Raw genomic sequence first — 11,885 nt, 5'->3', positions numbered from 1 at the left:
CCCGTCCCGTCCCCCCAAAACCCGTCCCATCCCGTATATATAGTGGGACGGGACGGGACTTATTTTTGTCCCCCCAATCCCAGTCCCGGCCAAATCCCCCAGCACCGTCCCCCGTCCCGTCCCGTCCCCCAGTCCCCGTCCCCGTCCCCTTGCCAGCCCTAGTCTAACATCACAACACAATGCACTAACTCATCAACATCACTAGATTTAGGAGACTATTAGCTAACTAAGATGGAGAACCTCACTTTTTTCCTCATATACTCTGACATATATAAACTATTCACAAATTTCGTTGGTAAACTTTTCCTCATAAATCAAAAGAATTAATTAGAACATATCTAACTTACATAAAAATATCTCATTACATATTAATTAGAGACAATAAATTTACTACCTGAAAAAATATTATATGGAGAAATTTATTATGAGCTGTTTCACTTATTGCATCATCTTTAGTTACAAAACGTCAGCATCACTCCTTAATTATATCTACACAAGAAAATTCCAAATTCAACAAAACTAGCTAGGGATTGGAAATATCAGTAATATAGTAGATGAATACAAAGAAAAGATAAACAAAATATTTAGTACAGTAAATTCATATGAAAACAAATGGAGATAATGTGTGAAAGGACGATATCTCTAATTAGGAATAAATGTCAAAATTTTACCAAATGAGACAAGTTAACAATTTATTAGAAATAAAATAACTACTATACGAATCTTTATGTACCTAAGTAAGACGAACCTTCAACCCAATGAGAAAACATATATGAATCTGTTAAATTAAGGACAATAACTTATAATGTGAATAGGAAAAAGAGAAGACATAAACATAGTAAAAAAGAGAGGCACAAACACAAAGGGGATGATACAAATAAACACTTGAATTGTACCTCAATTCACGTGACTTGGATGTATTTCACGCATTTTGCTAGGTAGAAAATTTCATATTTGTGTGAGATTTGGGGTTTTAGTTTTATTTTCTTTCTGAAAAAAAAAAAAGTGAGGTTCTCCATCTTAGTTAGCTAATTATAGTCTCCTAAAGCTAGTGATGTTGATGAGTTAGTGCGTTGTGTTGTGATGTTAGACTATTCTTGTGGTACCACTTCGATTAATATTTTTCAACAAAAGCGTCTGAAATAATAAATTTAGTGTTTCACTAAGATTTTGAATAGCGGTCCATACTACTGCATTTTACTATCACACACATAGTTCTATAACTACTTGCATTTGACTTTCGTTCATTTACTTACTAGTTATACTACTATATATAGTAGTATGTATTGCTATTCGAAATTTTAGTGAAATTATATACTATATAAAATGAGGTTAATTAAGAGGAAGCAGGTGAGATCCAAATGGAGATGTTGAGAAGCATGATAACAACAATTTGTGTTGCTTTTTTGTTGGTATATACATGGAAAGTGTTGAATTAGGCATGGTTTAAGCCAAAGAAACTTGAGAAATACTTAAGAAAGAGTGGTCTTAAGGGAAATCCATACAAATTACTCTACGGAGATGTTGAGAATCATGATAACAACAATTTGTGTTGCTTTTTAGTTGATATATACATGGAAAGTGTTGAATTGGGCATGGTTTAAGCCAAAGAAACTTGAGAAATACTTAAGAAAGAGTGGTCTTAAGGGAAATCAATACAAATTACTCTATGGAGATTTTAAGGAATTCACAGAAAGTATCACTGAAGCCAAATCTAAGCCCATCAATTTCTCCGACGATATAGCTCAAAGGCTCATCCCCTTTTACCTTGATTCCATCAACAAAAATGGTATGTTTCTGTGTTTAGAAACGTGAGTTGAGTAATGCGTATCAACTGTTTGGTAAAATTCCTGAATGAATTCAACTAACATCTATGTCATTCAACTTTTGGTATGCACAAGGAGACACTTAAACTTGTATAGAATTATACAAGAAATCACACATGTCCTACATTGTATAATACACATAGGACACCATGTACGACACAAAATTGCCATGTAGGATGCCACGTAAGATGAATGTGTCTATTTGCTAATTTTATACAAGTTTAAGTGTCTACTTGTGCACACCTAAAGTTAAAGGACATAGATGTCAGCTGAAGTCAAGTTGAAGGGCACTTTTATGTATTATGCCTTTCTTATTTGCTTTCATTAGTGATTTTGTTCTTGAAATTTCTTAATGGAAAATGCAATAAATCATACTCCTCTTTGTCCTAAATTATGTGATGTAGTTTAACTGGATACAAAATTTAAGAAATATTGAACATCTTTTGTGGGTCTTTTTGCCAAATAAGTGAGATCCAACGTGGATAAAATGTTGATAGAGTCATTAAATATTTCTCAAATAATGAAATATGTCATTCTTTTTGGGACATTAAATAGGAAAGTGTGCCACATAAATTGAGGTAGATGAAGTAGCAAAAACTCGAGATTTTAGATTTTACTAACCAAAAATTAAAGTGATTACTCGCAGGTAAAAATTCTTTTATGTGGCTAGGCCCATATCCAGTAGTGTTGATCACAGACCCTGAACATGTAAAAGAAATTTTCACAAAGAATTATGCGTATCTAAAGCAAAATCATCCCAATCCAATGACCAAGTTATTGGCTCAGGGTCTAGCAAATATTGAGGGAGACAAATGGGCCAAACACAGAAAAACCATCAATCCCGCCTTCCACGTAGAGAAGTTGAAGGTCCTACTTATTACTCTTGTTGTTGATGTTCTTTTCTCCATTATTTTCAACGTACTTTCTTTACTATTATATTTCCTTTTCGAACTTGTTTTGAATTGTTATATTTGAACTGAGGATCTTTCGAAAACAACCTCTCTACCTTCACAAGGTAGGGGTAAGTTTCTGTGTATACACCATTGTTGGTGTTTTTTAAAAATGGGGCAGCACAAAAAGATTGAAAATGTCTCTCAATGGATTGAAATGACTTTCAATAGCTTTCAATAATTTTATTAAGCATTGAATGGATTTAAATAGCCAACATAAAAAACATAATTTGCATAATTTAAAATTTAAACAACCTAAAATATCTCAACAACATAAACAAACTAACTAAAATTCAAAATTCAAATTTATTCAAACTAAACAACTTATTTTGCTAAAAGTTACTGCAGTAACTAAAAGCAAACTTCAACAACCATCATGCCCATATTCTACTTGTGGGATTATAGTGAATGTGTTATTGTTGTTGTAGTTTGATTGGACATAGACGATATTTATGAAAATAAGGGAAACTTGTAGGCTTAAACTAAATATGTGTATATTGTACCATAATAATCTTGTAGTCTGAAACCTGCCATGTGGGATATCGGAATTGAAGAATTACTAAATATAGAAAGTAGCGTTCTTTTTTAAACTGACTTAGAACGGAAGTAAGAAAACTAATTTAATAATAGGGAGAACCAAATTTAGAATTTAGAAAACATGGTAAATTTTCCTGCGCGACTTAGTATTTGCTTATTTAGATGCCTTAAACATTAAGAAGTTATCCATTTATAGTTGTTGGTTTTTTCATATGTTTACAGCATATGCTGCCAGCATTTTATGTGAGTTGTAGTGAAATGCTAAGCAAATGGGAGGAAATTGTTCCAAAGGGAACATCATTAGAACTCGATGTATGGCCAGACCTTCAAATAATGTCCAGTGAAGTCATATGTCGTACATCATTTGGGAGTAGCTATGAAGAAGGAAGAACAGTATTTGAACTTCAGAACGAACAAGCTGAGTATGTAATCAGAATAGCACGTTCAATTCATATACCAGGATCAAGGTACAACAATTTATGTACATCACATTTCCACGTTCGACACTTTCTTTTGTGCTTGCAAAATCTCTCTGTAATTAAATATGAAAAATCTGATCCTTAACAATTTTTCTACTGAAAGACTTTTCTTGTAATTTGAATAACTTTGTTTATATAGGTTCTTGCCTACTAAAATGAACAGAAGAATGCTGAAAATTGAAAAGGAAATACAAACGACAATTAGGCGTATCATTGACAAAAGATTGAGAGCAATCGAAGGAGGGGAGACTAGTAAAGATGACTTATTGGGCATATTACTTGAATCCAATATGAAAGAAATTGAACTTCATGGTAGAAAAGATTTTGGAATGACTAGATCAGACGTGGTAGACGAGTGCAAACTATTCTATTTTGCTGGACAAGAGACCACTTCAGTGTTACTCGTATGGACAATGATTTTGCTCTGCTTACATCCAGAGTGGCAAGTACGTGCCAGAGAGGAGGTGTTGCACGTCTTTGGAAATAATAAACCAGATTTAGAAGGACTAAATCGCTTGAAAATTGTAAGTACTTTTCGCAAGTTCTTTTCTTCCAATCTTTTAATGAGTACGTTTTATGTCCTCAATATAGTTATTCGATAGGACTGTTGAGACAAGAAGTGGACTTGGAGCCTGATTGGCTTAGCTAATTGAGATTAGTTAATATACATTAAGTGTTGGAAACCATTTTTATGTGTTGAATTTGACTTGTAGTGTTTTATTTTAGGTAACGATGATCTTGTACGAGACGTTAAGGCTATTCCCTCCATTGCCATCATCTGGTAGAAGGACTGAAGCGGAAGTGAAATTGGGGGAGCTAAATCTACCAGCCGGAGTGCAACTCATTATACCCGCAATCCTAATACATTATGATAAGGAGATATGGGGTGAAGACGCGAAGGAATTCAAACCAGAAAGATTCAGTGAAGGAGTGTCAAAGGCAACAAAAGGACAAGTCTCGTTTATCCCATTTAGTTGGGGACCGCGTGTTTGCATCGGACAAAACTTTGCAATGATGGAAGCAAAAATGGCGATAGCAATGATACTACAAAGGTTCTCTTTTGAACTCTCACCATCATATACACATGCTCCATTTGCAGTGGTGACTATTCATCCTCAGTATGGTGCTCCTCTGCTAATGCACAAACTTTAAGATGATATTTTATGACATTGGCGTTGCACATTGATCTACATGCATCATTTGAATGATTGATATACTAAATTGTTGCGAGATCGCCGAAGTCATGTTTCGAATTCAAACATTAACTGTAGTTTGGTTAATGTTATCAAAGTTTTTTAGCTTTTGATATGGTTTGTGCTCTATCTCAAATCTCCTATTTTTCCTTGTATGTTTAACATTTTGGTGGAGGACAATAGTTCCTTTAATTGCATTTTTTTTTCAAATGGGTTGATTTTTATTTGTTTTTTTTTCCTTCGCAGTCGAGTTTATGTTTAGTGGGACATAAGTTCTTTTAGGGTGCAGAGCATAACTTGTGAGATATGTAGTCATGATTTCAAATCAACATTTGAAGATGCAATTTGGGATCATGATTTGAAATCAAATCCCAAATTCTTCAAAAAACATGATTTTGGGATTCCAAATAGTGCTTTCAATTTATTTATTTTTAAAAAAATGTAAAACTTGACCCATGAATTTATATTTTGTAAAAGAAAAAAGACCAACCATTTTAAATTATTCAAAAAAAAAATTCATGCTCAGCGTGGAGAGATTGTCCGTGCCATGTGAAGGGATAATATTAAAAAATAACTAGGCACTACTATTATTGACTAGTGAATCATCATATATTATTATAAGTGGGAAGCTCCAAAATGAAAAGTTGAATTACCATTTTATCCCTACACTAAATATAAATTTAATCAAATATCTTAATAAATAATAATATTTTAATTATATAAAGATAACATTAAAAGTCCAACAACTATAATTTTAAAATATAAAACTTATTAATAATCATATGCATTGAACCGGATAAGCAATAGATGGTTCATCTGCCAGTAGTTATTATAGTAGCAAGTTTCCTCAATATTAATTAGAATACAACCTTTTCACATTCCAACATTTATTAGTTTGATTGAAGCTTCTACATGCTATATTTGTTCATCTATCTATACTTATTATAGCATATTATCTTAATATGTACTAATTTAGAATACAATGTTTTCTCAACAAAACATTTTCTTGTGTAATTTTTGTTCATTCTTTTTCTTAATTTTTTTTGTATTTGCAATATATGAATCTCATAACAATGGTTGTACGTAGCTGTTTGAACGTGTTCGTAAAAATATATTATTCTTGTTTATATAATATTTTATGAGTTTTAAGTTTTATAAATTATCAATGTTTCTTATATTCATATTTATGAGTTAAAATCAAACTGATGTATTGACATAAAAGTGTTAGAGATTGACTTTTGGTCCTCTTATATGTCATACCTTTACCATTAGCTTTGAGTCTTTGCTTAGCTTGAAATTGTTTGAAACTTTAATTTTTGATACCTTAAATTTGCTGAAGTTGGTAAAAAAGGAGTGGATAAATGAAATAGAATAGGTATTCATATATAATATTTTGGTGATATATGTTTATTAATGTTTTTCTAATTATATAATTAAAGTGGATGAATGAAACTACTCTAACCGTTGAAATCGGTAATCAAAACAACAAATGGAATACACATCAAAAACATTACTTATGAAAGAGTATCATGTAATATATCAATACATTAAATGTTGCTCAAAATATAATTCATTATACATTTTACCTCTCTAGATAAATTTAGTTGTTTAATTTTGTATTTTCAAATAATATTTAATTATCTAATATTGTTCAAAGAAGAAGTCATTTAAATATATTTTAGCTTGTACTTTTTCACTTTATTTTATTATTCATTACAATGTATTTTTTATATGATTTATTTTGTATGAACTACTTGTATGGAACACACGTGTGAAGCACGTGTCCAAAAACTAGTCTTTATAAAATTATGTGTATTTGCAATTTATAATCACAAACATTTATTTATTAAAAGAATATGGAGATATGTGATTTATTAATGTTACACCTTAGGATATTTTGATATCTTATTTATGAACTTTGATTTGCTCGTTTGATAAGATTGTATAAGAATTGATGAAAATATAGTTCTCACAACTTATTGAATTTTCCTGTTTACTAGAAAAAAAATACAAGGTAAGAAATTCAAAATCATGGAAAAGTCTTGCCCCTCGTTCACGCACTAGTCTATATTTTGTCAATCAATCATCCTATAAAAGTCCACAAATTTAACCAATTGGGACAAACACCTTTATTAGTTGTGGAAAATTCATCAAATACATACCCCATCTTGTCGTTGATATAATAGAAAAGCATAATACATATAAACTATCTTTAACTTGGTCTCAATAGATAGTGAATCACTTTAATTTTGAAAATGCATATCTAGACATCACAAGTCGTCCACATTGTGTCTCATGGACACCCCGACAATTATGTAACACATAAATTTTAGAAGTGTCTAGATGATCATTTTTTTGTAAGTTAATTCAAGTGTTCAACTGACACAGTAAGATGAATTGAGATGTCTGGATATGCTTAATTTATGTTTCATATATATAAGAGAAAAGAGTACTTGAGAGAAGCCTTTTTAAATATGGAGTACTTATCACTTGTGGGAGTAGAGATGATAGCAACAACTTGTGTTGCAATTTTGTTAGTAATTTACACATGGAAAGTGTTGAATTGGGCATGGTTTAGGCCAAAAAAACTTGAGAAATACTTAAGAAAGAGTGGTCTTAAGGGAAATCCATACAAATTACTCTATGGAGATTTGAAAGAGCTTACAAATAAACTCAATGAAGCCAAATCTAAGCCCATCAATTTCTCTGATGATGTACCTCAAAGGATCATCCCTTTTTTCTGTGACTCCATCAACAAAAATGGTAAGTACAAGAATCTAGCAAGTTTGCTTAATCATATTCTTTTCATGGACCAATCGCATAATTTTTGTTTATATATATACGACTTGAATCCATGGTCTTTGCCTGATCCGATATCATGTTTAAATGTGTGACCATCTCATTTAAAACGTGGAGGTAGTCCACTAACGGCCATTTTTGGCTCGAATAATGTAATTTTGGGAGGAGTTCCATACTTTTGTCTCTAGAAAGTGTGATGCTAGGTTGGGGTCTGGTGAACCAACTGGTCGCTCCTCTAGTTGAAGTATCGTGGCATAGTATAATTGAGTTTATGAATTCTGGATTCTTGAAAAAGCAGCTTATTGAGTTCTTGATGAATTATATATCTCTACGTATTAAATAGATTTTTAAACACAAATATAGAGTTTGAACTAAAACTAGTACTAGTTTTGTTGAACCCGTAGGCGATATATCACTTACAATCTATTTTAGTATAAGCTTTGCTTTTTTTACTAACACAAAACTGATAAATACTCTGCAGGTAAAAATTCTTTTGCCTGGCTAGGCCCCAAGCCTATAGTATTCATCACAGAACCTTCACTTATAAAGATAATTTTTGAAAAACATTATGTGTATAACAAGAATAAGCATTCTAATCCATTCGCGAAGTTATTGGTTCGAGGTCTCGTTACCCTTGAGGAACAGAAATGGGCTAAATATAGAAAAATCATCAATCCCGCCTTCCATTTTGAGAAACTAAAGGTTATATATACTATTATAATATTTGTTTTTGTGTATAGCTCGTAAATAGACTGACCTTAGTGATCATGAGTGAAATTAACCCGTCTACATAACAGCATATGGTTCCAGCATTTTATCAGAGTTGTAGTGAAATGCTAAGCAAATGGGAGGAGGCTGTTCCAAAGGAAACATCAGTCGAGCTCGATGTATGGCCACACTTTCAACTAATGACCGGTGAAGTCATTTCTCGAACTGCATTTGGGAGTAGCTATGAAGAAGGGAGAATAGTATTTGAACTTCAGAAAGAACAAGCTGAGTATGTAATGGAACAAGTTTTTTCGATTTATATACCAGGATCGAGGTACGTACAATTTTAAAGTATTTGATCAAATTTCTACTTCATAGCATAGAGAATTTACTTGGATTTTTGTTATAAGGTTCTTGCCTAGTAAGAAGAAGAAAAGAATGCTGGAAATCGAAAAGGAAATTCAAACGACAATTAGGTGTATCATTGACAAAAGATTGATGGCGATGCAAGCAGGGGAGACTAATAATGAAGATTTATTAGGCATATTACTTGAATCCAATACGAAAGAAATTGAACAACACGGAAGCAAAGATTTCGGATTGACAACAATAGAAGTGATTGAAGAGTGCAAGTTATTCTATTTTGCTGGACAAGATACCACTTCAGTGTTGCTCGTATGGACAACGATATTACTATGCCTACATCCAGAGTGGCAAGTACGTGCAAGAGAGGAGGTTTTGAATGTATTCGGAAATGAAAAACCAGATTTTGAAGGACTAAGTCGTCTCAAAATTGTAAGTAGTTTTCAGAATTTCTCATAAGTGAAATAATTCTACTGTCAACTTATGCAATACATGTTTGTTTTCCTTAGGTGACAATGATCTTGTACGAGACGTTAAGGTTGTTCCCCCCAGCACCGATATATGGTAGAAGGAACAAAGATGAAGTCAAATTGGGTGAGCTGAGTCTGATATAGAGTTTGAACTAAAACTAGTACTAGTTTTGTTGAACCCGTAGGCGATATATCACTTACAATCTATTTTAGTATAAGCTTTGCTTTTTTTACTAACACAAAACTGATAAATACTCTGCAGGTAAAAATTCTTTTGCCTGGCTAGGCCCCAAGCCTATAGTATTCATCACAGAACCTTCACTTATAAAGATAATTTTTGAAAAACATTATGTGTATAACAAGAATAAGCATTCTAATCCATTCGCGAAGTTATTGGTTCGAGGTCTCGTTACCCTTGAGGAACAGAAATGGGCTAAATATAGAAAAATCATCAATCCCGCCTTCCATTTTGAGAAACTAAAGGTTATACATATTACTATTTTTTTCTTTTTGCGTATAGCTAGTATAGTGATCATGAGTGATTAACCTGTCTAAGTAACAGCATATGGTTCTAGCATTTTATCAGAGTTGTAGTGAAATGCTAAGCAAATGGGAGGAGGCTGTTCCAAAGGAAACATCAGTCGAGCTCGATGTATGGCCACATTTTCAACTAATGATAGGTGAAGTCATTTCTCGAATTGCATTTGGGAGTAGTTATGAAGAAGGAAGAAAAGTATTTGAACTGCAAAAAGAACAAGCTGAGTATGTAATGGAACAAGTTTTTTCGATTTATATACCAGGATCGAGGTACGTACAATTTTAAAGTATTTGATCAAATTTCTACTTCATAGCATAGAGAATTTACTTGGATTTTTGTTATAAGGTTCTTGCCTAGTAAGAAGAAGAAAAGAATGCTGGAAATCGAAAAGGAAATTCAAACGACAATTAGGCGTATCATTGACAAAAGATTGATGGCGATGCAAGCAGGGGAGACTAATAATGAAGATTTATTAGGCATATTACTTGAATCCAATACGAAAGAAATTGAACAACACGGAAGCAAAGATTTCGGATTGACAACAATAGAAGTGATTGAAGAGTGCAAGTTATTCTATTTTGCTGGACAAGATACCACTTCAGTGTTGCTCGTATGGACAACGATATTACTATGCCTACATCCAGAGTGGCAAGTACGTGCAAGAGAGGAGGTTTTGAATGTATTCGGAAATGAAAAACCAGATTTTGAAGGACTAAGTCGTCTCAAAATTGTAAGTAGTTTTCAGAATTTCTCATAAGTGAAATAATTCTACTGTCAACTTATGCAATACATGTTTGTTTTCCTTAGGTGACAATGATCTTGTACGAGACGTTAAGGTTGTTCCCCCCAGCACCGATATATGGTAGAAGGAACAAAGATGAAGTCAAATTGGGTGAGCTGAGTCTGCCAGCTGAAGTACTACTCGTTATACCCGCAATCTTAGTACATTATAACAAGGAATTATGGGGTGAAGACGCGAAGGAATTCAAACCTGAAAGATTCAGTGAAGGAGTGTCAAAGGCAACAAATGGACAAGTCTCGTTTATTCCATTTGGTTGGGGACCCCGAATTTGCATTGGACAAAACTTTGCAATGATGGAAGCAAAGATGGCAATAACAATGATACTACAAAAGTTCTCCTTTGAACTCTCACCATCATATACACATGCTCCAGTTGCAGTAGTGTCTATTCATCCTCAGTATGGTGCTCCTCTGCTTATGCGCAAACTTTAAGATGATATGTACGTCATTTGCGTTGTACGTTGATCTACATGCATCATTCAAATGATCGATACTAAATTGTTGGGTGATCGCGGAAGTCATGCTTCGAATTTAAAACATTAACTGCAGTTTTGTTAATGTTATCAAGGTTATTTAGCTTTTGATTGATTTTAATTTTTTTTCTTAGCAATCGAATTTATGTTTAGTGAAACACTTCCTTTACCCCTTAAAGGGCTAAGGAGAGGGTGCCCTCGCATCATCGTCGCTCGCTCGGCCTCGGCATCGACATGCCTATTCTGAACATGTGAGTTCACACCGCACCATCATATCAATTTTTTTCCTTCTTCTGCATACACGTATTTTCTTACAAACCAAGTATTTTGTTGGAATTTTCTCCTTAAAGTAGAGTCATTGTGTGATTTCGTTGCTGTCTTTTGAGTTCGCTGAAATTATTAAAGTGTGAGGTACCACTACTTCTTTAATATGTATGATTTTGTTGCTAAAGTGTGAGGTATCACTACTTCTTTAATATGTATGATGATTTCGTTGCTGACTTTTGAGTTTGCTGAAGTTATTGAAGTGTGAGGTACCACTACTTTTTTAATAGGTATATCCATTTTATCCTGGGAGGCAATAATCCACAACCTCGGGTACATTGAGTGGATTAAATTTCTTAAGAACACATAGTGAATTATGTGGACTCAGTATTTCTGATTTACTATTCTGAATACATGATATAACATAAAGCAAATATTTAAAATTTTTTTATAGAAAATTCAAAAGAAAAAGTGTCTATAGAAA

General features: G+C 33.0%; 3 protein-coding genes across 5 annotated transcripts; all 3 read left to right on the top strand.

Annotated features, from left to right (window-relative positions):
* The first annotated feature begins 1,544 nt into the window (after positions 1-1,544).
* On the top strand, positions 1,545-5,180 carry LOC102585384 (cytochrome P450 CYP72A219-like). 2 transcript variants are annotated; one of them, XM_015309400.1, is made up of 4 exons: positions 1,545-1,789; positions 3,536-3,780; positions 3,932-4,316; positions 4,519-5,098. In XM_015309400.1, the coding sequence occupies exons 1-4, from the start codon at positions 1,787-1,789 to the stop codon at positions 4,942-4,944; spliced, it is 1,059 nt and encodes a 352-aa protein (XP_015164886.1). In that variant the 5' UTR covers positions 1,545-1,786; the 3' UTR covers positions 4,945-5,098. The 2 variants fall into 2 exon arrangements, with proteins under 2 accessions (XP_015164886.1, XP_015164885.1); XM_015309399.1 differs by lacking the exon at positions 1,545-1,789 and adding an exon at positions 2,436-2,693 and having other exon boundaries at positions 4,519-5,180.
* A 2,070-nt stretch (positions 5,181-7,250) lies between these two features.
* LOC102585053 (cytochrome P450 CYP72A219-like) lies at positions 7,251-9,469 on the top strand. Its single transcript, XM_015309355.1, has 5 exons — positions 7,251-7,748; positions 8,266-8,486; positions 8,582-8,826; positions 8,903-9,287; positions 9,365-9,469. Exons 1-5 carry the CDS (start codon positions 7,409-7,411, stop codon positions 9,467-9,469), a joined length of 1,296 nt encoding a protein of 431 aa, XP_015164841.1. The 5' UTR covers positions 7,251-7,408.
* Positions 9,470-9,502: 33 nt separating this feature from the next.
* On the top strand, positions 9,503-11,252 carry LOC107060886 (cytochrome P450 CYP72A219-like). Of its 2 annotated transcripts, none has more exons than XM_015309401.1 (4): positions 9,503-9,808; positions 9,888-10,132; positions 10,209-10,593; positions 10,671-11,252. In XM_015309401.1, exons 2-4 carry the CDS (start codon positions 9,891-9,893, stop codon positions 11,094-11,096), a joined length of 1,053 nt encoding a protein of 350 aa, XP_015164887.1. In that variant the 5' UTR covers positions 9,503-9,808; positions 9,888-9,890; the 3' UTR covers positions 11,097-11,252. The 2 variants fall into 2 exon arrangements, with proteins under 2 accessions (XP_015164887.1, XP_015164888.1); XM_015309402.1 differs by having other exon boundaries at positions 9,729-9,808; positions 9,901-10,132.
* Positions 11,253-11,885: the final 633 nt, after the last annotated feature.

This window comes from Solanum tuberosum, unplaced genomic scaffold (genome assembly GCF_000226075.1).
Source record: "Solanum tuberosum cultivar DM 1-3 516 R44 unplaced genomic scaffold, SolTub_3.0 scf00102, whole genome shotgun sequence".
Taxonomy (NCBI): Eukaryota; Viridiplantae; Streptophyta; class Magnoliopsida; order Solanales; family Solanaceae; genus Solanum; species Solanum tuberosum.
Note: the sequence above shows the minus strand (reverse complement) of the source record. Positions and strands in the feature narration are given on the sequence as shown.